General features: G+C 44.1%; 1 protein-coding gene across 1 annotated transcript in view; it reads left to right on the top strand.

Moving 5' to 3' along the window:
- The first annotated feature begins 16,172 nt into the window (after positions 1–16,172).
- The window catches only part of LOC310964672 (activin receptor type-2A-like), a 44,803-nt gene continuing 33,509 nt past the window's right edge, over positions 16,173–27,466 (top strand). Inside the window, exon 1 of the mRNA XM_083937889.1 lies at positions 16,173–17,074. Within this exon, the coding sequence (XP_083794015.1) occupies positions 17,020–17,074 (55 nt within the window). The 5' untranslated portion in view covers positions 16,173–17,019. The remainder of the gene's footprint in view (positions 17,075–27,466) is intronic.

Below are 27,466 nucleotides of genomic sequence, written 5' to 3'. Positions count from 1 at the left end.
CTAAAGTTCATTACTTTATGTGTGTGCACATGTGTGAAGATCAGAGTCACGTGTGTGTGTGTGTGTGTCTCGGTGTGCGTACAGCTCTCAAAAGTTTGTTTTTGATCACGTCACTAATGAAGAGATAAACAGCGATGCGAGGCAGAGAGTTTAAGCGTCATTATTTCTGTCAGTCGATTCAGAAATCGTTCTTAACCCAGCGTTAAAGCGCCATAAGCTTCAACGCGTCATTAATCATCATTTGGCAGATTCAGAATAAGCATTTAAAAATGTGAGCGTGCGTAAACAAGCCAAAAGAAATAAACAAGAGTAAACGAGAGACAAACAGAGGTGGTTTATGTCTCGCGATTAAATTCTCCTTCTGTGATGTGCCCTCGCAAATAACTTCAATGGAGCCAATTTGTTGCACACATTCATCCTCCCCTGCCGGCTCTGCCTCGCCTGTTTCTGACTTAATGTGGATCCCACCGTTACACTCGAAGACACAGTTCAGCCGGGGTTAGGCTAACATCCAAACAGGGCCGGTGCACCCTAATTATGTCTGTCCAAGAACCATATTTCATCACTTCCGTGTGTAATTTGTCATTTCATTTGGAGGACTTGTTTACAGGTGGGAGGGACTGAGATGCCAGAAAAGGAGGAGAGGAAATGAATCAAGGATGCTCAAACTGAGAGACGGGGAGAAGGGAGTGACTACTACTGAAAAACGAAAGATCTCATGTGTGTGATCTTAGTGTTCAAGACGCCGTTGTTGTTTTCATTGAAGTGCATTTCTTCAGAAATCGGCCTTCTTTCCAGATGCCTTAGAAAAGCTGTGTTTACGTTTCTATGACCGGTTGCATTCGTGTGCGGAATGAAGAAGGAAATGTAGCGTGACGCTGCTGCAAAACATTTCACCTCCAACCATGAAGATCATTTCCATCCTGATCTTTCACCAGACCGTAAGAACAGAGTGGTTTTAAGTGCCTACATTTACTAACAGACCAAAACTCAATTGAACTGATAAAATACTTGCTTTGTCATTTCGGTGACGAGAACATGTTGTTCCTTTCTGATCTGGCTGCAGTTTGTTGAGCAGCAACTGCAACAACCCTTAACCCTGATTACAACACAGGATGGATATCAGTATCTATTCTCCTTTGATTAAAATAACATGTTAAAGAATGCTGTTAAGCTGTAAGTTATTATTAAACTGGCTGCACATAAACTTTGAATCCCGGCTGGGGCCCTTCTGTGTGGAGTTTGCATGTTGTCCCCGTGTCTGCGTGGGTTTTCTCCGGGTTCTCCGGTTTCCTCCCACAGTCCAAAGACGTGCAGGTGTTCGGTTCATTGATGACTCTAAATCACCCGTAGGTGTGAATGGTTGTCTGTCTCTGTTCGTCTCTATGTGTCCTGTGATAGACTGGCGTCCTGTCCAGGGTGGACCCCGCCTCACGCCTGATGTCAGCTGGAATCGGCTCCAGCCCCCCGCGACCCCGACAGGGACAAGAGGTTAAAGATAAATGAATGAAAGTTTGAGATAACAAGCTTTCACCCAATCACCATCACAACAACATGCATCAGATCCACCAGTGACACGAATGAATCAGCGCAGGAGCACGATGGATCTACTGACATCCAACACTTGATGCAACGGAAACATTCCTGGACTTGCACATTTCATTATCCTTGTATTTATTTCAAGACACAAGTTGTGTGAAAAAGAACCAACACACTTCAAGAGCTTTTAGGGATTCCTCCATTAAACAAATCTCCTTAAAGTTTCCCTGGATCTTTTGAGCTGGATAGTGTGTGGCCCGTTTCAGGAAATGCCAGGGCAGCTGGGAGATCCTGGGGAGATAAGTGGCGCCAAAGGCACCGCTGATGTCACTGTCTCCGGGCCGAGAACCCTCCCTCTCTCCCTTCACTTCCTGCTCTCCGACAGAAGAAATGCCAAGTGAGGAGTTTGGTTCCAAAACGAGGTAAAGCTGCTCCATCCAGCACAACATACGCATTACGGGAGTGCAGCGAAGCGGTCCAAACGGTCCAAAGTCCAAAGATATTTAATCATAAATAAGCTATTTCTCACATTCAGAAGCTGAATTCAGGGAATGTTTGGCATTTTTTGGCTTGATAAACAACTTACACAATCTTTTATCAGTGTATTTGTGTCACAAAGAAACTCTGAGGTCACACGATGATTCATTTTATGGCCCTGCTCATTAAAGGGAAGGAAAAGCAACATAAGACCAGAGGTGACGTGACGTTAAAGTTATTTTATTCGTAAGTATCTTTCACAAAGAGGCAAAACTGCAATGAACAACATTCATCTCTGCGTATTTCTGTCTTTGTCTCATAACAAGGTAAAGCTATTTAAGTTATGCAGATGACTCACACTCAGAAACACATGTTGTTCAGTTTTGACTCCACTGTGCAGGACGACGTGCACAGCTTGACATTTTGACACAAGAAAGCGTTTCTTTCACATTCATGTGCGGGTGGAGGAATATTTAAATCGCAATATAAGACGTGGATGTATGAGCGTGTTTTTATTACATCTCTATGACAAATGAACATAAGTAATATCTGCATTTGTGGAGAAGATAAATGTAATGTTATTTTCTGATATTTGAGTTCAAGCAATTTATTTCTAACATTTTTAGCATCAAACAAGAACTCACAAACAAATGTAGTTCAGTGTCCGTGTGGTTACTGTATAGTAGTGTAGGTGATGTGTATGTGTACACAGAGGCCATAGTATTGCATGTGTTTAACGCCCTTATGGGGCACCAGTGCATTATGGGAGTCGGGGGTGGAAGAGTGCAGCCATCTGCTGCATGATAACAGCAATGTTTTATCCCCGCACAGAAAGAGTGATGCACACAACAGGAGGAAGAGTGGAAAGATGGAGAGACACAGAAAGAGTGAGGCAGACAACAGGAGGAAGAGTGGAAAGATGGAGAGACACAGAAAGAGTGATGCAGACAACAGGAGGAAGAGTGGAAAGATGGAGAGACACAGAAAGATGGAGAGACACAGAAAGAGTGATGCAGACAACAGGAGGAAGAGTGGAAAGATGGAGAGACACAGAAAGAGTGAGGCAGACAACAGGAGGAAGAGTGGAAAGATGGAGAGACACAGAAAGAGTGAGGCAGACAACAGGAGGAAGAGTGGAAAGATGGAGAGACACAGAAAGAGTGAGGCAGACAACAGGAGGAAGAGTGGAAAGATGGAGAGACACAGAAAGAGTGAGGCAGACAACAGGAGGAAGAGTGGAAAGATGGAGAGACACAGAAAGCTGGTTAGGGGAAAATCACAGAGAGGGACAGAGGAACCGAAACAGAAGGAGAGACAGGGGAGGTCCTTGGCAGAGCCTTGCACAGCTGTTGACTGCTGTCACACTCTTCACAAAGGCCAGAACTATTATCTATGACCGCACACACACACACTGACACACACACACACACACACACACTCTGCAGGGATTAAGCTAGCGACGACACTTTGAATATACCTCTGCACCGTCTGATTGGACATAAACACGAGGTGGTAATCCATCCCCCTTTTAGTCATGTAAACATGTGTTCACTGAGTTTCTCATGACAAGTTGATGAAGACCGGGCTGACGACCAACTCCCTCCAACACAACACAGCACATTTAACACACACAGACACACACACACACACACACACACACACACACACGACTATACAGTATGAGGACACTAAGCTGTTGCTATGAGAGCCTTCTGTCACACTTCTTTATCCTTGCAACAGAGAATACTTCACATTAAGAAAGCGTGATGCTCTGAAAATGCTCTCCGTAAAAACTACACTGGTGGAACTGGGGACACAACCAGACGGTCTGTTTTTAACTCTCCCCTACGTCTAAAACAATGAGGAACGCGTATAAAACAGTAGGATGAACACGTTAACCTCTGAGAGGAAACCCAGCACGACGCGGTCTCTAATCGTGGCGTTATCACGTCACATCGTCCTCTTTTAGAAAATGCTGCTGCTGCTGCTGCTGCTGCAGCAGCTGAGAACAAAAATAAGCAAAGAAGAGGTTCAGTCAAGGTACGACGGGACAGGACAGCTCTCATAATGATTTCATACATTTCCAGTCTGACCTTGTGAACAAGCATAACTATAATTATAATTAGGTAGAAGCTAATTGGCTGAAAAGTTTGATTAATATCATGTGGTGTGTTCAGTCTTTTAATTCTACTCCCTCCCATAGTCGCTGTTCATGTCATCTTAAGGTGCGTGTCCACAGTGGTGCCCCCGCTTCCTATGGGCTTTTTCATTGGCAGGTATCAATTTCACCTCAATGACCAACTAAGAACGCAGGCTACACCTTCCTACAACGGACGGCTGCACCCGATTCGACGCACACCTCAGTGGTGGGATGCCTACTTCCGTATTTCAACCCGGACCTGTCTCGCCGCGGTGAGCTCTGTCCCGTCTTTGGGTTTTTTGTCCTGTGAGTTTCCTGTTTTATTTTGAAAGGTAACTCTCCTCTCGTTTCAGGTCACTTGCTCTTCCTCTTGTGTCACCGGTCTGACGTCCTCCATTATTGTTTCAACCTGTCCCCCCCCCCCCTTCACGTGTATATAGTCCGTGTCTTCCCCTCCCTTCATGTGTATATAGTCTGTGTCTCCCTCCCCTTCATGTGTATATAGTCTGTGTCTCCCTCCCTTCATGTGTATATAGTCTGTGTCTCCCTCCCTTCATGTGTATATAGTCTGTGTCTCCCTCCCTTCATGTGTATATAGTCCGTGTCTTCCCCTCCCTTCATGTGTATATAGTCTGTGTCTCCCTCCCTTCATGTGTATATAGTCTGTGTCTCCCTCCCTTCATGTGTATATAGTCCGTGTCTTCCCCTCCCTTCATGTGTATATAGTCCATGTCTTCCCCTCCCTTCATGTGTATATAGTCTGTGTCTCCCTCCCTTCATGTGTATATAGTCTGTGTCTCCCTCCCTTCATGTGTATATAGTCCGTGTCTTCCCCTCCCTTCATGTGTATATAGTCCGTGTCTTCCCCTCCCTTCATGTGTATATAGTCCGTGTCTTCCCCTCCCTTCATGTGTATATAGTCCATGTCTTCCCCTCCCTTCATGTGTATATAGTCCGTGTCTTCCCCTGTCTTGTGGGCAGAACATTTCGTCCGTTATGCCGAATGGTTCCAGTCAGAGCGACTTTGTTTTTGCGTTTTAATTGATAACTTTGCTGACTGTTGAGCGACCTTTTGTTCTGTGGTTTATCGGCTCTGTGCCTCACGCTTTGGATTTTAAGAATAAACACCAGTTTGATCTGCGAACCTCCGCATCTGAGTCCTCATTCCTCATTTCCCGGGTCTGGCAGTACCATCATGGCGGCTGGTTTGGAGACACCAAAATGAGCGTCTGAAGACATTTTATGCAAGAAATGAGCTATGCAGTTAATGAATCTGAAGGCGGTTTGAAAGATTTTCAGGAGTTTCGAGATGCGGCAACTCTACCCCAACCTGGAAGTAGAGTAGGGTCACACCGCCTCATATCTGGGAGTGATAACAACTGACACTGTCCTGTCCTTACACTGTGCTGTGTCATCATTAGGTGGGCAAAATCAGAAGAGTTACTAAAGAGGGAGCTGACTGACCTAATGTAGAGTTTCACCCAAAATAAGGGGAACACAGGTGTACCTCATAACATTATTAATTGCCGCTTTGCAATGCAATACTGCAACAGCTGGAGGAGAGCCATCGGTTATGTAACCTGTCACACCTGTGCACTCCCCACTGAAAATGACTGCTGTGAGAGAGGTTAATGACAAAGTACAAGTGGTGAGACGCTGGATGATCGAGAGACGTCGAGCCTTGTCGCATCCGGTTCTTAATCATGTTATTTCAGTCAAAAGTGAGTTTCTTTAATGTAAGAACAAATGGTTTTAACACAGGGAAGCGATTATAACCTTTACCTCTGCAGTTAAATCATCAGGCAAACATGTTGTGGTTGTTTTTTGAATGTCTGAATATCATTGTTTGATGTCTCATGTAGTTTTAATGTGTCTGGAAGCTATTTTCCAAGTTTTAAAGAGGGTATTTGGTGGATTTCATTAACTTAAATCCTGAAATCTGCATATACATTTTCATTTCAGCCTCAAAGAAACTTGTCTTGTTTTGGAAATAGACAACTGCCAGTTGCCTCCCTAAACGTTGGCAACAACTTGTCTATAAAGGTTTTGGGGTATTGAGTTACATTCCCCAAATATCACAGCCTCATTGTGTGATTGCATAAGAGTCACATCATGCTCGGAGCATGAGCCGCCTCATCTTTAACGTGGTGTTATTTTCAAACTAGCCTGGTCATGCCGATACATATTTATGGGCTGCTGCGTATTAAATTTAGAGCTGTCAGCACCACATCACCCCCCCCCCCCAACTCCCTGCAGAGAAGAAAATAAAGAGGAGAACAAGTCATATTTCAAGAGAGGTAGTTCAGTTCCACTGCTACTGATCCTAAACCCGACCTCAAAACATCAAACTCCATTTTCTGAACGACTGATCAGGGCTCAGAGGAATGAAATGACTGCACTGAAACATAATCCAGAAGGAAATTCAGCAAATCTGACAGCGAACCACTGTTTAGGGGGTAAGAATGGGAGTGGAAAAACAACAGTATTCAGCTCATAGCTTGGCAAAGGTCGAGATTTGCAAATAAATCCTCATCACTTCATTTATTTAAAACGTCAGAAAACACAATGAGGGAGAACCGACTCATTTTCAATGGTACAAACAATAAATTTATCCATTCATTCATTTTCAACCTCTTGTCCCTGTCGGGGTCGCGGAGGGCTGGAGCCGATCCCAGCTGACATCAGGCGTGAGGCGGGGTCCACCCTGGACAGGACGCCAGTCTATCACAGGACACATAGAGACGAACAGAGACAGACAACCATTCACACCTACGGGTGATTTAGAGTCATCAATGAACCGAACACCTGCACGTCTTTGGACTGTGGGAGGAAACCGGAGAACCCGGAGAAAACCCACGCAGACACGGGGACAACATGCAAACTCCACACAGGAGGGCCCCAGCCGGGATTCAAACCATGAACCCATTTTATGTGAGGCAACAGTGCTGACCACCAGTCCACCGTGTCACCCCACAAACAATAAATGCAGACAACACAAATCCAATAGCAACACAAGAAGAATACATTTCTATATAATTTAAACATAAACGGAGATATAAAAGAGGTCAACTTAAAGATTGTATAACATGAGATTTCCATGTCTTCCTTATAAAGCAGGGGGATGCTCAAGCCACAGAGCCTGTATTCATAAACACGTGCCGTTAAATCCTCCATAATGCTAAAACTACCATAGTGGAAACAGCATCCACAGTTAAGTCTGACGGTGTGCTGCAGCAGCAGGCCTGTTTGAGTACACAGAGTATTGAGCATGAAACAGAATTTCTGAAAAGCATTTGATAACACAGCTTTAACCCCGGCGACATGTTTGTCCTTCGTTGAGTTTATACCATACAATGTATCTCTGCAGCGTACATCATTACGTGCTCTGGTTCAATGCGTCCACCAAATACTCGCTCCGGTATAGGAAATACTTCATACATTTATATGACCTTTATTCAGGCGGAGAAGGCTGCATGCTCATTTTTCAATGCCCACATGCCTCACATACAGATAAAAGCAGTCATACTGATATTCAACCAGTGGGCCTATTACTTTCCTGTGCCTTTGTTCGGCACAGATTTCCTTTTTTGAGACTGAACCCATCAACCTTTCGGGCACCGCCGGCTCATTTCACCCTCCAGTCAGCCTGATGTTTAGAGGCTCGGCCGCTGACAGCTCTTGCATGTCTGGGTGTAAAAACAGTAGCTGCTGCAGATCACGTAAGGCACACTGGGGATTAAAAGGACAGTGATACCTGGCTCCATGACATAAGCGTGAACTGTCGTCAACGATTGACGATGTAACAGTAGATTTGCGCTCCGTCTTCGGCTGATGCCTTGTGTCCTCCTGACATTGAAAAGCCTTTCTTATACAGCTTCACATTTGCTGCTTCGGAGATACGTGGTTTTCACTTGGCAGCTACAGGAATGAGGGCTCATTTTTTAACTCGCTAATGCCTCCTCTTCTGTGGTTTGCTGTATGAGTTCGTGCAAGGACAAGGAAGGCAGCTGGGTGCCAGATGAGAGCGGTAATTAGGCCGGTATCCACCGGGCTTTGGTTACAGGTGCAGATCTGCCTGCAGCGATGAACAAAGCTGTCAATGGAAAAGATCATTCATGCTGAAACAACAGAAAGGAAGGGAGGGGGAGGTTGGCTGGCTCCTGCTACAGAGAGCCAGAGCCAAGACAAGATAAATCGCTCTGAGTGGCATCGCGACAAGCCGAGAGCAGGCGTATAAATCATTTTCCTGTGCACTTTAAGAGCAGAAAGAGAGGCTTTGATTTCAGCTGGAGAGCCAGCAGCGGCCGTGCTGCCCAGCCACTAAATTACCTGCTATTGTTTTAATCACGAGTGTTTAATTAGACATGAGGGGCGTCCCATGTGAGCACGGGGCTGAAGAATCTCAAAAACGACTGGAACATTTCGAGCCTACAAGGAGGCTGCTGGTTCATTATTGGACCACTGCCCACTAAATTAATAACTCTGCTGTCTTTTTAATGTGACCCTGATTCTATTTTTGTACTCGGCTGCAAATCTTATCTGTAGTTTTTATGCGTGCAAAACAAGTGGTTAAGTATCAGAACAGAAACTGGAGGAATATACACGTGTAGTGCCAGATCTCAGATTATCATAAGAGCGTGGAAAGTGGAGGGTTTATTCACACTGTAGGGCTAAAAGCATGAGCAGACCTCTGTCCAACAGCACGCCTCCAACTTTGTGTTTGGGAAAGGCCTGTTTCCTGTTTCAACGTGTCTTCGCTCCAGTGAATAACGCCAGGTGCACCAATAAATGTTTTCTCTCGCTTTGGGAAGAACTTGCACAGAGCCCTGACCTCAACTCCATCCAACAGCTTTAAGATGAACCGCAGCGCTGACTGTGGGCCAGACCCGATCACCAAACACCAGTGTTGGACCTCACTAACGCTCTTGCTGCTGAAAGGGATCAAATCCCTGCAAACAGGCTTCAAACATCTGGTGGAAAGAGGTGAATGCATGTGGTTTAAGAGGAGATAACTAAGAGATAGCACCATGAAACTTCCCCAGCTGACTACTAACATTAAGACAAGTTATGTTTTAATATGCAAATGAGGTTTTATCTAATGCTTACTTTTGGTCAATTTAGGAGAAATCTACACACTCAAATAGACAAAGTGTAGCCACAGAGACGCAAGAAGAGAAGACTGCATGAACAATGTTTTTGCACGTAGCATGTCACCTTAAAGACGTACTCAGAATCAGAATCAGATGTACTTTAATAACCCCAGAGGGAAATGAACAAAAAATATTATACAGACAGCATATATAAGAAACACAGAATATATATATATATATATATATATGAAATATCACATTTAAATTCACAGAAATGAATATTTACAGTGCGGCTCACAAAGTGCAGGCCAGTCAGTCACTTCAGAGCAGCCCTGCAGGGTCTCATAATCCACCTCAAACCACCTCCTCACAGTCCATGTGCTCGTAGGCTTCCGTTCACAAGAGGCACATGGCAGGGTTTGAGATGAACCAGGCTAGGAGAGACCCAACAATTCGCACGTAGAGTACTGAGGCAACGAAAACCTTCCCTATTACAGGCAGGGACGTGGGACAGACTCTCTGTGGAGGATGCACATCTGTCTTGTTGTATGCATCCTTGATGTTAGCATACATCAGGTCCAGAGTCCTCTCCTCTCTGGTAGGACCGCTCACGTACTGGTGGAAGGTCGGCAGAACTCTGTCCAAAGGGACGTGGTTAAAGTCTCCCGACATGATGATGAGGGCCCTGGGGGGTTGAGTCTGGAGTCTGGAGATGGTGACATTAACCATAACACCAGGCCTCAAAGACAGGGATGTCACAGTGTCCTGATGGATGTTCATTTCTACTTTACTGCATCAAGGTAAGAAGTTAAACCACTGGAGGTTTTTTACCTCGGCTGATATTCTACAGAAGCAAAGACGACACTAACTGCATGACCTTTCCAGTGGTGCAGCAGCAGAGAACGTGATGATTTGAGGTTTGTATGGGCAACTCTATCCTTCCATTCATCATTCATGCTTGCATCTTAAAGTGTCCACTTGTCCTTGGCGTTGTCCTGCAGCTCTTTTTGTCACACACACACACACACACACATCGCAGACACACATCTCCATCCTCAATAATTAACATTTCGCCGCACATGCTCGCACTTCTAGATGTATTTACATCCTTTGTTGCTCTGCAATGCACTTTGCAAGCAACCTGCTTTTTGTTAAAAGCACTTTGTCGATAAATTTGACTTCCCTCGACACTCAATACTGAGTCCATTAAGCTGCAGAACCATGGGGCTACTCTGTGTGCAAGGTCCACTGGTTCCAGTAAGGTATATCTGCTGAGCTCTCATTAGCAAGCATCATCATACGTAATTCTGGCACGTGTAATGCCATTAGAGGGGATTTGGCATCTGATAGTTGAGTAATGGGATTAGCTCGGCAGTAAATCTCCAGGGCCAGAACTGTGGGTCTTCCCCACTCAGAGGAAGACAGACACACAACCCAACCCACCTTTTCCACAAGAGTGTATTGCAAGTCATCCCTTTGTCATGGTTGCATGCTTACAAACGTTTCTTTGGATTGTGCACAGCAGGCTAGAGAGAAATGATCTGGAACAGCATCATCAGGCTTCAGGTCATACTGAAGAAGAGGTGGATGATGTAACGTGTAGTCCAGAGTGTCTTAACCAGACCCGAATCAACGACAGTCGTCATAGAAAGGAGGATAATGTTGCTCATTTTCAGACGGTCTCTCCTGGATGACATTCAAAGTGCGGCACTTGGATTTTCACACTAAGAGCGACAGAAAAAAGGAGAGAGAGAGAAGTTCAAACCCCGGATCCTTTCTCACGGCGTAGCGAGAATGGGTTTCGGAAAGTTACAGAAATAGCCACGTACAGAATCCCTAACCTGACAGCGTCAAGGTCTGGGGGTTTCCAGAGATATCAGAGCGTTGCACAAGCACTTCTGACTGATCCTGGACCCTTTATTGTCCACACTGTGAGAACTAGTGTGTGTAAGGACGTTGGTTTAACTTCAAACACTGTCTTTCTTTGCTTCTTCTTCCTTTCTTTCCCCCACACAGACAGTTGCGTGCACGTACTGCCAAACACTTACACCAACGCTTTTTAACGCTGGCATCTTTAACGCCTAATTCTACCAACCTGAGTTATACGGGACAGTTACGCTTCATATTAAGAAGAAGAAGAAGAAGAAGAAGAAGAGGAAGAGGAAGAGGAAGAAGGAGACGAAGGAGGAGAAGAAGAGGAAGAAGAGGAAGAAGAAGAGGAGGAAGAAGAAGAAGAAGAAGAAGAAGAAGAAGAAGAAGAAGTAGAAGTAGAAGTAGAGGTAGAAGTAGTAGAAGAAGAAGAAGTAGAAGAAGTAGTAGAAGAGGTAGAGGAAGAAGTAGAAGAAGACGAAGAAGAAGAAGAATTACTTTTACTTGTTATTATTCTACTTTATGACGCTTCATATTAATGCTTATTTCATGTTACGTGGGCTTTACTTCCTCACTGCCCCTTTTTATGAAAACCCATTGAAATGATTTGTTTATTACACCAAACATGGACACAATTCATGTTTTATATGTTCAAAGCATGAACAAAGACTCAATATTACATATTACACCTTTTAAATCCCTTCTACTTTATTTTAGGAGAGTGTTTATGAATATTCAATATGAATATTCCTTTGATTTTAAACTTTATTGGTGTTTCTATGATCCCTCTGTCGTGTATTTATTGTTTTATCTGCATTTATTTTAAGAAGCACGTGTAACATTGAAAGGAAAAGTGCCGTATTGAGGTGAATTCTACTAAATTTGATGTTTTGTGTATGCTGAATAATTGCTGGGATTCATTCCTTTCCCTTTTAGATCAAATTGAAACGCTTCTGAAACAGCCACCCACACATTTCCACATACAGTTGATCAAACTCTGCTTCTGTTACCTGCTTCACTGCAGCTGGACGTGTTCAGCGACCTTGGAGCAAAACTTACAAAGAGACAAGCGGGGCTGAGTGACGCCATTAAAACGCAAGGAGGCTGAGCGAGGCCAAAGGAAGAGAGCAGCGTGTGTACTTAGCTGTCAGCGTGCCATGCTGTAAGATGGGCCTGGCATTAGGCTCATGTTTAATTTAGGTTAAATGATTACAACAGTGTCCTCCTGTCATCCTTTACTGGCTGACACGCTTGGAAACAGGTGCCAGAGAGAGGAGAGTGTCTTTAAGGTCAGAGAGTCTAAAAACTATCGTGTGCGTCACTTAATACATGAATAGAGTCATTTTGTTTCCTGATAAATTAAATCAATATGGTTATTTACCAGGTTTGTTTGATTGTGTACAGTAGTTTTCAATCAAACCGTATTTAAAAACAAACAAATGTGGATTTATTCTTTTACATCTGTAAAGAGTTTTGTCTGATGCAATGCAATAGTTCATTCATTCATTCATCTTCAGCCGCTTGTCCCTGTCGGGGTCACGGGGGGCTGGAGCTGATCCCAGCTGACATCAGGCGTGAGGCGGGGTCCACCCTGGACAGGACGCCAGTCTATCACAGGACACATAGAGACGAACAGAGACAGACGACCATTCACACCTACGGGTGATTTAGAGTCATCAATGAACCGAACACCTGCACGTCTTTGGACTGTGGGAGGAAACCGGAGAACCCGGAGAAAACCCACGCAGACACGGGGACAACATGCAAACTCCACACAGAAGGGCCCCAGCCGGGATTCGAACCCTCTCGCTGTGAGGTGACAGTGCTAACCACCACCCCAACGTGTCGCACGATGCAAAAATGGGCATTTAAATTGCTGTCAGCGTGATGTTGTGACATATATAGCATGTTGGAATCGGAAAAATAATCATCAATATAACAGCAAAGCCAGTGTGTTTCCATGCAACGTTTCCTTTTTTGTCTAATTAATATGTTTTGTGTCCGACCATATTGGAAATACTCATTATTCAGTCTGTATTTTAGCTCTACAATTGAATTAATTTGAAAAAAAACAAACAAACAAACAAAGGAGAAATATTGTGATTATTGATTTCAACCACACGACCGAGACATAATCTCTATCACAGCCTTACATGTTTGACAGGCTACTGCTTCTCATGCAAACTACTCTTCTGTTTATTCCAAAGAAACCAAAAAAGTCCATCATATAACGTCATAAATAACACACACCCATGTGTGATGATATGCATGTGTGTGTCCTTGAACTATCTTCAAAATGAATCCTCATTAACTGCCAAAATCATTGTGGTTGGTGGTTTTACTTCGCCGTGCAAATCCAGCAGGTGAAGTGCGGTCACGCAAGAGTTCGTGCAGGGTTCACTGTAAACTCCTGTAATTGAATTAGTTAATCTCTTGTGACGCAAGACAATGGACTCTAACAATGAACTGCATTCTAATCACACTTGGGTTTGGGCCGTTTGCAGTGTTCGGATCTATAATCAGATGTTTTTGGATGCATGTGAGTGATGATACTTTCTGGACCGAGCCGAAAAAGTTGCCCTTTCCAGAGAGAACTAGTTTGTTTGTGATGAGAGTTGAAAATCACTGCCAGGACATCAACATGGACAGGTCCTGAACTCCTCACCCGCCCAGTGTTAGTGGTGTTCGTGCATCGAGCTCTAACCATTAAGGCCGTGTGCAGGTTTGTGTGTTTCACTGAACGCTCCTTTACAGAACAGGTGACTCAGCTTCCAGCTTGGCAGAGAAATCCCCTGAGACCTTTGACCTCCTAATCGTTTAGCAGCGCTTATGGTTGGAGATCTGCTCCAGGCTATTAGAGAGATTAGTGTCACGCAGATTTGGGAACGGGCCAAACCTATATCTGTGCTTCATGGTATTCTCAGCATTTATCACTGAACACCCAACCCATGGTGAAATCTGATACGTGGCTGTATAGTAGCACATACTGCAGCACCATAGCTGCGGTATGTGTTGACCTACATAGAGTGGCAGGCTACATGTTATGAGCATGCTGTTGATTAAAAATAGAATATATTTTACGGTCTAAACCTCATGAAGCATCACTATAATTGGCCGTGGATGCTGTTAAGGATCTCCTGTATAGATTGTCTTTATGCATGCTGGGAAAATACATGTATTTCCATTTAATGCATGATACTGTGCACCTGCACACAGATTAGAGCCTATAATGGATCCTTATCTGCACCCATGTGTGATAAGGTTACACAGTAAACACAGTTTTTGGTTGTTGCTTATGTTTGAAAAGATGGCTGACTCCCACCGCCCTTCCTCTCCTGCACCAGCACGCGCCAGAGCACAAAACAAGCGGCCCTGCCGAATAAAAACAATCCCGAGCTCGTAAAACACTTTGATCAGGCTCTCTGAATTGGGTCATGCCCATACAGGAAATGGACTATTCTGGCCTTTCAAATTAAAATAAACACAAACGTAACATGTCAGGACCCAAAGAACCAGGTTGCGGGTCCAAGCATCTGAAATGTGTTTCCTCAGCAGGGGGGCTGGGGTCTCCCTTAGAGAGAGGGGGAGAAGTTCAGCATCCGTGAGGAACTCGGAGTAGAGCCGCTGCTCCTTTGTGTTGAAAGGAGCCAGTTGAGGTGGTTCAGGATCATCTGGTAAGGATGAACCCTGGGCGCCTCCCTAGGGAGGTGTTCCAGGCACGTCCAGCTGGGAGGAGGCCTCGGGGAAGACCCAGGACCAGGTGGAGAGATTAGATCTCCACACTGGCCTGGGAACGCCTCAGGATCCCCCAGTTAGAGCTGGTTAATGTGGCCCGGGAAAGGGAAGTTTGGGGATCCCTGCTTAAGCTGCTGCCCCTGAGACCCGACCCCGGATAAGAGGCTGAAGATGAGATGAGATGAGATGAACGTGACATTAGAAATACTAAACACAAACTGCAACATTTTTATTTGTATTAACATTTACTTATACAGGCCAAATCTGATTGAGATTGTCTTTCTCTGTTCGTCTCTATGTGTCCTGTGATAGACTGGCGTCCTGTCCAGGGTGGACCCCGCCTCACGCCTGATGTCAGCTGGGATCGGCTCCAGCCCTCCCAGGGACAAGAGGCTGAAGATGAGTGAGTGTTTTGATGTGGCTGTGTGTTGTTACTGTGTGCAATGCTGCTGCTAAACTGCAATTCCCCAGCTTGGGATCAATTAGGTAGATCTATCTTTTTATTTATTTATTTATCTAGCACAATTAAAAAAAATACATATAAAAATACACATAGTGACACAGAATACAAATAACATACAGTGCAGGAAGAGGCAGAAAACCCAGTGGTTAAATAAAAACTACATAAAGTAATAACAAGTCAATCGTAACAAATTATAAATAGTTACAAAAAATAATAACATAAATATAAAAGCAAAGAAAGTGAGAATATAATATGTAAATGGTCAATGTGTAAATAATGAACGATACATGAAAAAAAGAAGAAGAAAAGCAATTACAAAGAAGAAGAAGAAGAAGAAGAAGAAGAATCACTTTATTAATCCTGCAACGGGGAAATTCAAGTTTTTCACTCTATTATTATTCATGTTACACACACACACACACACACACACACACACACACACACACACACACACACACACACACACACACACACACACATGCACAAACAGGACCTCTATACATGCAATTAATGGAGAGATGTCAGAGCGAGGGGGCTGCCAGTGACCAGCGCCCCGAGCAGTTGGGGGTTCGGTGCCTTGCTCAACAGCACCTCGACAGTACCCAGGAGATGAACTGCGCCTCTCCAGCCACCAGTCCACACTCCATTCATTAAATTATCTTTTAAGTTTCTTTTACATCATGTTATGGAGGAACAGTTATTTGCCAGATGGGAAAAGCCATTCCATAATTTGTATCTATCTCAGCTGACATTTTATTTTGAAAGACTCAACCGGAAGCTCCGGATGTCAGTTTGGGCGCGTTGACGCCGAATCAGTGACGCCATCTTGAAATCGTCCCGAGCAGAGGAGGCAGGAGGAGACGGACTTTGAGGGGGAAAGCAGCTCGTCCTAAACTCGACAGCTTCATTAGATACGCGGATTAACGGCAGCTCCCGGGGTTATCGCTAACATATGACCGTGTTTCCACCCGGTGTTTCAAGTCACTTGGCCGGGAGCGGAGGTTTGTTTGGCCCCACTTTGGAGCGGGCTAACACACCCGGGGAGTCGGTTGTTTTCCTCTCGGAGCGGACGGAGCTCTTGGTCGTGGCCGGGCAGCACCGCAGGACCGTCGGACTAAAGACTGACGCTTCCACACGGAATAAAAAACAACAACACTCACTCTGAACATCCGGTTTCCTCGAGATTTGAAGTTGTTATTTTAAAGACTGTTTTGAAAAAAAAAAAAGATACTTGCGAAAGGGGGAGAAGTTTGATTGGAGAGCGGAGCGCGCTTGATTTGCAGTCCGATGGATGTGAGCCCTGCCCGGCTGTGGCTCGGCTCTGTGCTCCGCTGGTCATCGCGCTCCACCCGGCGCAGGTGAACACGTCTGTTCATAACAATGCTGCACATCTGGCAAGTGCATGACAGCCCCGGCTTGATTGCCAACAAGTCGCTCTCCATTGCTTGCCTGTAAAACCTGGAAATACCTCCAACCATCCCCTCCTCTTCTTCTCCACCTCCCTCCTCTTCTTCATCCCTTATTCTTTGCATTACCCCGGGGTTACAGTGGATTTAGAGTTGCCATTCTGAAAAGATGCCCTTTTTGCAAAGACAGTGCTCTCTGGAGCAACGAGACATTTAATTTGAGTCTTGAATTTGAGATTTTTTGGGACTTTTTTTGGTAATAATTCTCTTTTTAGTCAGAGGATCAGATTCGGATGGAAAATGGGAGACGCCACCAAACTGGCCTTCGCCGTTTTCCTCATCTCCTGCTCTTCAGGTGGGTGTGGAGGAGGAGGGGAGGGGGGTGGTAAGGCATGGCTTATTGTCAGCGTGACGCTTACTGTTACCTCTCCAGAGTGCAATGCATAGCTCGTTATCTGTGGAGAATGCAGTGCAAATGCAATCCTGTGGGAAAAAAAGAGGAAAGCCCCACTCTGTCATTACTGGTGCCCTTTCTTTGCAGCCTCCATGTGTGAGTATGCATTGTGCATGTTGCAGATGACAGTGGTGAGTCCAAGATGGGGCATGGGGACCTCAAGGGGGTCCTTTAGGCGCTTATAGTGGGACATGATCTCCAAACACGCAGAAGGCTAAAGACAGATATGTACTTTATAACAAAAGTCAACTCTGGCATTAGATATGAAGACGACACCACAATATAATTGATAACAATAGAAAATGTTCTTAAAAGGCTTTTTATCGTTTATGCAACTTAAATATACCATAGCTCAAAGGTCGGTGCACATCTATGAAGGTAGGTAAAGCACATCCAGTGTTTACTGTTTGTTACTTATAACAATGTAACTGTCAAACCTCATCGTGGCAGAGCGATTTTCAGCCGGCGCGCTGGTGAACACTCTTCGTGTGTCCTCTTTTCCCAGGGGACGATGCATAATGAATGTCAACGGGGTCAGTGAGGTGATAATAAGCCGAAAGGGGTCAACTCAGGAGTGCTTTTCAGAAGGCACAGGCAGGTCCTTGGGTAATCTAAAGGCATCATTCAACTTTTACCTGACTAAATATATTTTTTAAACGTTGCAGTCTAAACAAACTAAATAGAGCCAATCAGTTTGACGTATGTAATCACTGTGTGTCGGTTTTTACATAGAAAAAAAGTCATAACTGTCTGATTGCAGCTCCTTAAATGTGAATAATTCCTGGTTTCTTCCCTCCGCTGTGACAGTAAACTGAGTTGTGGACAAACAAGGCGTTTGAGGACATCGTCTTAAAAGTGTTTCTGACATTTTGCAGACCAAACTTTAAATCAAACATACAGACTGATCTACAATGCAAATAATCACTAGTTGCAGCCCTGATCATGGGTTTCATTCATGCATTCCAGCGGATGCATCCCTGAACTAGCTTCATCTCCCCAAACGAGACAGCCTATCCCAGGGGTGGGCAATTCTGGTCCTGGAGAGCCACTGTCCTGCATGTTTTAGGTTCCTCCCTACCCTAACACACCTGCGTCTAACAATAATCAAACTGTGACGAGCATCAGCTGCTTGATAACGAGCAATTCATTAGACTCAGGTTTGTTCGAGCAGATGCATCCCTGAACTAGCTTCATCTCCCCAAATGCCACAGCCTATCCTCATATAACACCAAAATGGTACAGGATGACGTGTATGACCAGGCAGTTTTCCCATAATGGCTCTAAATGCATGTGGGAAGCTGCAACTGAGAACATACAACCTACATTTGATGCAATGTTAACTCCAACACGTGACAGAAACATGACAAATAGTGAACCTTTGCTTTGAACTTCTGTATTTGTCAAATACTAAATATGGTTTCACTTTGCATGCTCTGTTGTTTTGACTGGATTGGGATTTTGAGTACGAGTCGAAGGACTCATTTGTAAAAGCAAACAAAAATACGACCTGGAGGCCGTACTTTCCTGTTGTTCATGAGCAGAAACGGGATTACTGGTGCATTAGGCCTTATAGTAAGCACATCAAAGTGTCTTTTGAAATTTAAAATGCTGTTTCCTTGTGTTTGCATGCTTGTACAACTTGTCAAAAATGGGGTTTGGAAGCAAATGACCTTGCTTTTTAAGTATCCACGGTACCCACTTCCAGTTAAGACTCAAGAAATGGAAAAGGTCGAATCAAATCTGTCGTTGCTGAGGAATTGTCCTTTTAGACCGAGCCCTGGGGTGTCTTTGAATGTTGAGTTGAAATTAAAAGGCTTCTCAAACACGGTAATAGTTGGGGTTGGTTGGAATATAAGCCAGGTGCTGTCTTTATTGCACAGTGCAGCAGGTGATTATTCGAGCTCATTACCGTCTGAAGTGGGGGAATGAATGGTTCCTACTTGAGGTGGAATAATAATCCTTTTTTGAAATCCATGTTGAGTTGGTGAAGCTCACCACCAAAACACCTGTGATGAGGACAGGGCACTTAGCTCAGAGTGGTTTTATTCGATTACAACACGACAAAATATTCAAGATAACGCTGAGATTTTTATTCAAAGACTTCATGAGGCGGAGGACCCTGTTTGTAAAAACTGTTTGGCGACTAACACCTCAATTAACACTGTTCTTTCATTTACTCACTTTCTGACTGGAAGTGATGAAAGGATAAGCTTTCTTAACTCGTTTTCAGTGTACAGTGATATCAAACTGAGCTTTAACAACAACTGTGATGGATTCATTGTTGTTTCAGGCCAAAATGCCAAACAGATCGCGGGTTTCAGCCTCTTGAATGCAAAGATTTTCTGTTGTAGTTCATTGCATATTATAGTAAATTAAACATCTTTGCATTTTGTACTGTTTGAACAAAACACACAATTGGGAGATATCGATTCACGACGTTTTAGAGACCAGAAAATCTGTTTATTGACAAAGTATCTGGCAGATTAATCAGGGATAAATGAATTGTTGCTTGTTTTCCTAAGTATGTGTGTTTTAAGACCTTGTGCTCAGCAGAAGTTCAGTATTTTTGATAATGAATGGCTTGAATTATTCATCAGTATGTTATTGATACGAACGTTAATAGTGCTTACTGTATGCAGTTTATGGGATCCCATTTTATATGCTATTATTCTTGGAAAGAGTGTGTTCGTGTTCACAAATAAAAAAGGCATAGATGGGAAATTTGTAGGGCTGCCCCCAAACAGTCGACCTAAACTGGCGGTTCAAAATGTCATTGGTCAATTCGTTGTAGGAAAAAATAACATTGTGAGCCGTTTCTTGTCATAATTAAGTGAAAACTGACCAGCGGCTGGCCTAAAAGGCTGGAGGGCTTTTAATTTGATAGGCCGGATACAGGAAGTTGTGACACTCACACACAGGAACAGGAAAGCTCCCTTGGATGTACATTGCAGTTGCTAGTCAATCATGTCGGCAAAAACGTCTAAAATATGGGATCGCATTGAAAAAGAACACCATGACCCCAAGAAGGTCACATGACCTACCACCTTAAAACATGTAAGTAACGTTAGCCTTGCTATCTGCCCATGATCCGACAGTCTGCTTGCTGATTTAAAAAGATATAATAGAAATAATGGTTATTAATTATGTTGAATTATGTTATTCAGTTGCTGAGGCTATAGGGGGGGGGGGGGGGTACACATATATAGAGAGATATATCTCTATATATACTTTATATATGCGTCGTTTAGTCGACTAATCGCTTTAAATGACGACCACTGGTCGACTAAGTAAATCCTTGGCCGGGGGCAGCCCTAGAAATTTGACCTGGTGTAATGTTTCCTTCATGTGTGAAAAGCTGCCGTAGCACACGGTGGGTCGAGGTTGTCAGCCAAAGCGTGGATGTGACAGCAAAGTAAGCGGCTTCTTGTGTAAGTTTTGCTACTTTGGGCTGAGTGTGAAAACGCTATTCTGCTCAAAGGGAAAGTGGCATTTTAAACTTGTAGGGATGTGACTCTGCAGCAGGCGGATGTTGAACCCACCCAGGTCATCTGTTGGAAAGCCGACCTCGGCCTCAGGTCTCATGTGAGCTTGAACTCCTGGGTAAATATTGACTGTGCTGCCTCATTGGTTATGGCACGTTCACATCCTGGTAGATTTAATGAGCTGAAGGCACAGAGGAATTAGTGGGGATTGAAAATTAGATGTTGTGGATATTATTATTGTTTTTTGCCTTGATTGTCAACACATGCATCAGATAATAACCCAACAATACATCACATCCATGCTAACAGTTATTATGCACATTAAAAGCAAACAATATCTGTTTGACCCCTTGGCCGTCTCATTTGTTTCTAATTAGTTGATGAGTACAAAGGGTCTGAGGTAAAGCAACAACCCTCTGCCCTGTTTCTCCTCTTCTTCTGACATGATCTGAATGCAATTGGAGCAACCAGCCCCCGGGCTGCAGAAGTCATGTTTTGCTGGTAATTTAGGGGAAATGGCTGTTTAAATTTCTGTATACATCCACCGCTGAGACAGATGGATGGATAAGTCTAGTCTTGTGCCTTGCCTTCACATTTGGCCTCCTTTTCTGTACACTGCAGCAGTTTCACATAGACATTGATCCTCTTGCACACCAGTGTAAGGTTACATCAATATGGCGAGGATGAAGCAGCTCTGTTTTTTTCTTAATCCGCAGCAGCACAACAGATCCAATGGTTCAGTTTCAGCCCTGCTACACATCAAACTCAACTTGAAATGGTATCTGAACTCAGTCATCGGACCAGGCTCTTTGTTCCGTCCCATTGAACTGGGGAAAAACTTACATTTACTAGTTGCATTAACTGAGCAAATTAGTTGACTGCCCCTGCCAGCAGATTAAGTGTCTCATTCACTGAAGTGTTTTTGAGTTGGACATCTCTCAACTCTGCTGCCGTCCACTGGATATTTGGACTGAGGAACCATTAGACCAAGTGCTGCGAGAATGCCTACTCTGAAGTAGGAGCAAAAGAAATCCCTACAAACAGCGTTTTCCAAACTACGATCGTTCCTTATTCTTGCAGTGCAGATATAATAAAAAGGGGGGGCTCTAAGAACTATGGAAAGGTTCCTAAGGTACCGAAAACACCTATAGTTGTTCAGGGAAGGTGACATTTTGGCGAACGACTCCCCTTTCTAGACACAGAAGGTCATTAGAAGGAATTGGAAGTGTTAAAAACCTAGAAACCCCCAAATCTGAAACTTGAATAAAGACAAACTGTGCTGTTACAGACTGTCCTAATCGCTGACTAAAACTAATATTTACTCTGGCTGCCTGAGCTGGTTATCAACTCTTTAAATAGTTCAAAATCATGACACAGGCCATTTTTGAAGCTTTTACCAGCAATACAGAATATATTTGAGTTACATTTGTATGTGGCATGGCCCAAATCTGCCTTATACACAACATTAGCATATGTTATATATGAACTACTGTCAGAAGTGTTAAACTCAGTAAGATATGTGACCTGATTTAAATAAAAACTGGGTTATTTAATGCACACCAGGTGTATAAATCATCCCGACATTGAAAGCATTTTGAATGTGACTAAACCACTCATCCTAACCACCCTGTGCCCTTCTGCTGCAGGGATTTGGGTGTTTCCTGGAGCGGTCAGAGGATGGCTACCAGCTCTGTGCCATTTCTTCCCCCCTATCTATTTCTAATATGTTCTCTTGCATTATGCATTAGGCTCCAAAAGCACAGGTGTATTTGTTAAGGCCAGATGTAGCCCCAATTTCCCATCGGACCCAACTAGTCAGACTGCTTCCTTCCAGGGCCGTGTATCATTCTGTGCTTTCACATCATAAAAACAAAGGGCTGTACTAGTTCATGTTCGCAGAGGTACAGCGGTGACCAAGAACAGCATGTTGCCGCATCTGGGCAGGGAAAATTATGAGCCTCCTATATTTAGTCCATGGCCAGGGGTTTTGGGCTCTGTACACATTACAAACAACATCATGACATAACAGTCTCGTTGCACTGATTAATTGGAAAATAACTTTTGTATAAATATCTGTGTATATATCGAGGTAGTTTTAGGAACTGAAGTGTTTTTAAGGCCAACAATAGGCGATAGCTTTCTCTGCAAATGAAGGTTGTGGTGTTTTTTTGTTTTTTTTTGGCAGTTTTCAAGCCTTTTATTAGATAGGACAGACAAGAAATGGGGTGAGAGAGGGAGAGACATGCAGCAAAGAGCCGCAGGTCCGAGTTGAACCCCCGGCTGCTGCCTCGAGGACCTTCAGCCTCTTTACATGGGGTGACTGCTCCAACCACTGTGTCACCGGCCCCCCCATTCATTCATTCATTCATTTTCAGCCTCTTGTCCCTGTCGGGGTCGCGGGGGGGCTGGAGCCGATCCTAGCTTACATCGGGCGTGAGGCGGGGACCACCCTGGACAGAACACCAGTCTATCACAGGACACAGAGACGAACAGAGACAGACAACCATTCACACCTACGGGTGATTTAAGAGTCATTAATTAACCTCACACGAGCATGTCTTTGGACTGTGGGAGGAAACCGGAGAACCCGGAGAAAACCCACGCAGACAGTGAGTTGAAATCTTGCTCAGCTGCAGCCGACTTCATCTCTATTATTTTGCATGAGACAGGCATTAATGAAACTAAATAACACTGGAAACAGAAGTGCAGGCGACCTTTGGAAAGTTCAGTTCCGATCACTATTTCTCTGCTTGTTTACGTATCGGTAAAGTTTCCGTGGTCACTGAACTACGCTGAAAATAAATCGACCTCTCGTCACTTGATTGATCTTGTTTATCATATGTGACAGGCATGCTGGGTAACCTTTTTAAAGATGACACAATGATGTATTAACAGGTTTTAAAGGCCTAAGGCCTCTTAAAACACCACATGAATGACTATCTAAACTTTCACTACAATTAAGAGTCATCAAAACACCATAATTGCTATTGAGGGGATTTTTTTTTTCAGCAGCAGCAATCTGTTTCAACCTGCTCTTGGTATCACTGGGCTGAGTATTGCCACACAGGACTATACACTGGAAAAGCACCATAGAGGTGAAGTAATGGGAGGGAATCATTTGAGAGCCAGTGTAGTGTACTCTTCGGCGGCTGACACCATCTGATGCAGTGAATCTTGGATACTCCAAACAGGTCAAAGCAAAGACAAAGGGTTATTTGCAAATGCTGAAAGAATCTTTTCATAAGTGCAGTGGTAGGGGCAGTGAAGGGACTAAAATAAAATATTTCATATTTCATTCACTTTCCTCTCCTTGGAGAAAGCATTGCTGCCAACTTGGGCGGTTTGAGCTGCATGGTCCCTTATCCTTATTATGTGGTTCCAATGTATGTAAGTAACTAACCGATACTTGCTGATTATGGCTGACCACATAACCCAAGGTAGAGTAATCTACGACTATACCTTATATGACTGTAAAAGTGTGTAGTCACAGGAGACAGGTGGGTCGGCAGGAGGCCACAGCATTCAGCCTGTAACCAAAAGGTCACATGTTCGACATCCGCTACCGGCGTTCATCTTGCCAGCGCCTGCATCCTTGAGCAGAGCCCTACCTGTTCAGCTCATTGTAAGTCATGTCAGATAAGAGCATCAGCTAAAAGCCTAAAATGTAAATGCAGGCCGCGCTCACCTCTGTAATGGGAAGTCGATGAATTGCCCCTGAAACCATTACTGACTCAAAGTAAAATAAATGATCGGGACAATGGTGAGTCCAAGGTTGAAAAAACATCCTCACTTTGAGTGTGGAGCCTGTATTCTCGGTGATGAACATGAGCTATCCAAGTCTCTAGATATTTATACGCTTTATTAGCTTTTTGGATAAAACTATTTGAATACAGGACTATTTTATCCAGACCACTTGATGTGTCAGTACTCCAAAGGCCGGTCCAGAATGGTCCTTTACTAATTAATGCATCCTGCAGATGTTGCTTTATGTGCTTGGGAGAGTTTCAGTCTAGACAGGCTGGCTGCTCAGACGGAGAGGCCCTGCTTTGATCCTTGATTAAAAACTGCGAGCTGTACATTCATCATGCTCTTGTTTCAGGCTCTCTCGAGGGTCCTCGCCTGCTTTACGCTCCCTCCTTCTTCCTCCTCTTTGTCTTCGTCCGTCTCTTGCCAAGATTTCTCACTGTCATGAAGGTCGCTCTAACCTCTTATCACCAAAGCCACTAAAGGGTAATGGTGTCTCGGGCACTCGGCGGGCCAGGGTGAACAGTGTTTGCTTGTGATATTGTTGGATTGTTATCCGCCCATTATTGTTGCTGTCACTGATAAACCTCAAACCACGCGTAGGATGCATTGAGCAGCAGCAGCCGTATGAACTGTAAAGACATCAACAGGTCTTTCATCTGACATTCATTGTCCTGTAATCAACACAAATAACACATTTACCAAAGGAATAAGCTGGAAAATAAGTATAAAAGACTGAAAGGAAAGTCCACTGATGATCAGTGTCATAGAATTGCTTGCCGTTGCTTTTCAGCTCTGGTTGCTGACTTGTGTTTCGACAACGGCAGCTGATTTGTAGCTCGAACCTTTATCTGAGTTGCCTGTGAGGCGAAGAGGGGATTTGTTCAGTCTTGAATTCTTGGGTGGTTGATGCTTTTTTCTTATTAACATTGACGGGAAAGATGGTTATGAAATCTCAGCAGTGCCTGGTAATCACTGAGTCATCATTGGTATTGATAGTTAAAACTATACACCCTGCAGATGTATTAAAGTTATTCTCTGCATGGAGGGAGGCACATTCTTAGGCTTACTGCACCTGTAATATAATCTTAATTAAAAATACACAAGTGTTGATGTTTTATTTTGGCTGTGAGGGGCCTTGTGACCAGTATGTGTCATTAGTTAACACTAAATATAAAGATGAGCCAGGAGTCAGCGGGGTCGTCTGATGGCTGGAAGGATTTATTGACTCCCAACGTTTATTGGTTTGTCTTGTACAAATGTGAGGCCGACGAGTGCACGCAGTGAACGTAATTGAGCGGCAGGCTGCATATCTTGGAGGGCCATGTGAGATGACTCAGAATGGGGCGGCATTAGTTTTACACGTCGGCAGCAGCCTGTGATGTAGCATGGGCTAACCTTGACCACTGAATGTATTTCTGTACACCGGTGGTTTTCTAATATCAGCAAAGCTGCAGAAGCTGAACACAATATCATATTTTCATTACCTTACAGTAATGCTCTTTGAAATATGAATGGCGATACTGTTTTTAAAGGTTTTATTGTAAGTCTCCATTATCTTGTGATGGGTGCTTGAAGCACACTCCATAGCTTTGCGGTAAAGGATTATGGGAAATGTCTCTCACTGAACCGGACTGGATTCACAAAGGAGCAATCCCACCTGCAGTATATATATGATGGTGTGTCCCCCGGTCTCTCTGTGGCTCCCTCCCTCTCTCCCCCCTCCAGTCTTCACTTATCGATTGCTTGTTTTATAAAAATGAATTGAAATGACCATGCTGCAGGCTTTGTGATTTTACAAGACCACTGCAAACTTAATACAGAGTTCAGCTTTAATCCAAAGTGGCACTTAAAGCACCCTTCACATAAATCCAAACAATTGAAGCACAGAAGGGTAGGTGGTGGTGGTGTTGGTGGTGGTGGTGGAGGGGGTTAACGAGGAGTTTTAAATTGCTCGTCCTATAAAGAATGTGAGGTATGCAGTAGACAACTGCAGCCCATTACGCACGGGGGACATGGTATGTGCTCATGTGCAAACGGTACAGTCGTCGATTCACGGCGAGAGACTCAGGAGCTTTCTTGACCCGTCCGGCAACTGGCCCCATCAGTGCTAATTGAGGCAGAGACCAATGGGCGTTTGTCGGCTGGCATACCAGCGGGGATTAAAGGGATTGGATTCAGTTGCTGAGTGCTGTGGTTTTTAATGCCCCCACGCCCCCTCCACTCCCACCATGTCCCTCCTCCCTGCCATGGAAAGACTGCAGTCTTTGTGACCGGTTCACCCGAGCCAACCCGACCACCCCTGCCATGTCACGACACCATCTGATTGGGCATTAATGTAGCACTCCAGCGAGAGCCAGTCTGCTCTGTAAAATGACTGTGTACTGTAAAATAGTGTCTGACTGTGAGCGTCTCTCTTCACGGACAAGACTGCTACCTCTCTATTCATTCGGCTGCAGCAACAAGATTACCACTCCTGCTGGAGAGAACATGAAATTATACATCTTATCATTTCATCCAAAGAACAACCTCAACTGTCACTGGATGGCTATCTTTACTCTTATTATTTCCCCCACACCACTAGAATCATTTATTTGTTAATTACCATCAGGTACCGTGGCTTTCTTTTTATTAAACCTAGTGCAAGGGGACCACCTCTAAGATAGTGGTAACCTCACTGTCTCCCATGCTGCCCCTGGTCCCTAAGGCCTGTAACAGCCAAACAACTATAAATCATTTATAAAACTCTTTTTCCAAACTGGCCAGGAGCTGCCCTAAAGGCAAATGTTTGGATGCATTTCTCACCGGCGGCCCCTACGTTTCTTACTCCTGCTGCTTGCTCTTGTCCTAAACACTGCTGCCTGTTATAAAATCTGTTTGCTGCCATGCAGGGAAATTACATACATAGTAGACAGCTAGTAGAAGCTGTTTATTCGTTTATCAAGCCGTCTTTTAGGAGAAGATTTTATTAGAGCTATTTATTGCCAGATCCAGGCCCGACACCTTACAAAATGTTGTTTCCTGAAACCAACTTAGCCCCCAAACCATATCAGATCTTTCAATTTCA

The sequence above is a fragment of the Echiichthys vipera genome (assembly GCF_963691815.1).
Source record: "Echiichthys vipera genome assembly, chromosome: 23".
NCBI lineage: Eukaryota > Metazoa > Chordata > Actinopteri > Perciformes > Trachinidae > Echiichthys > Echiichthys vipera.
This window is presented reverse-complemented; position numbering and strand designations above follow the sequence as displayed.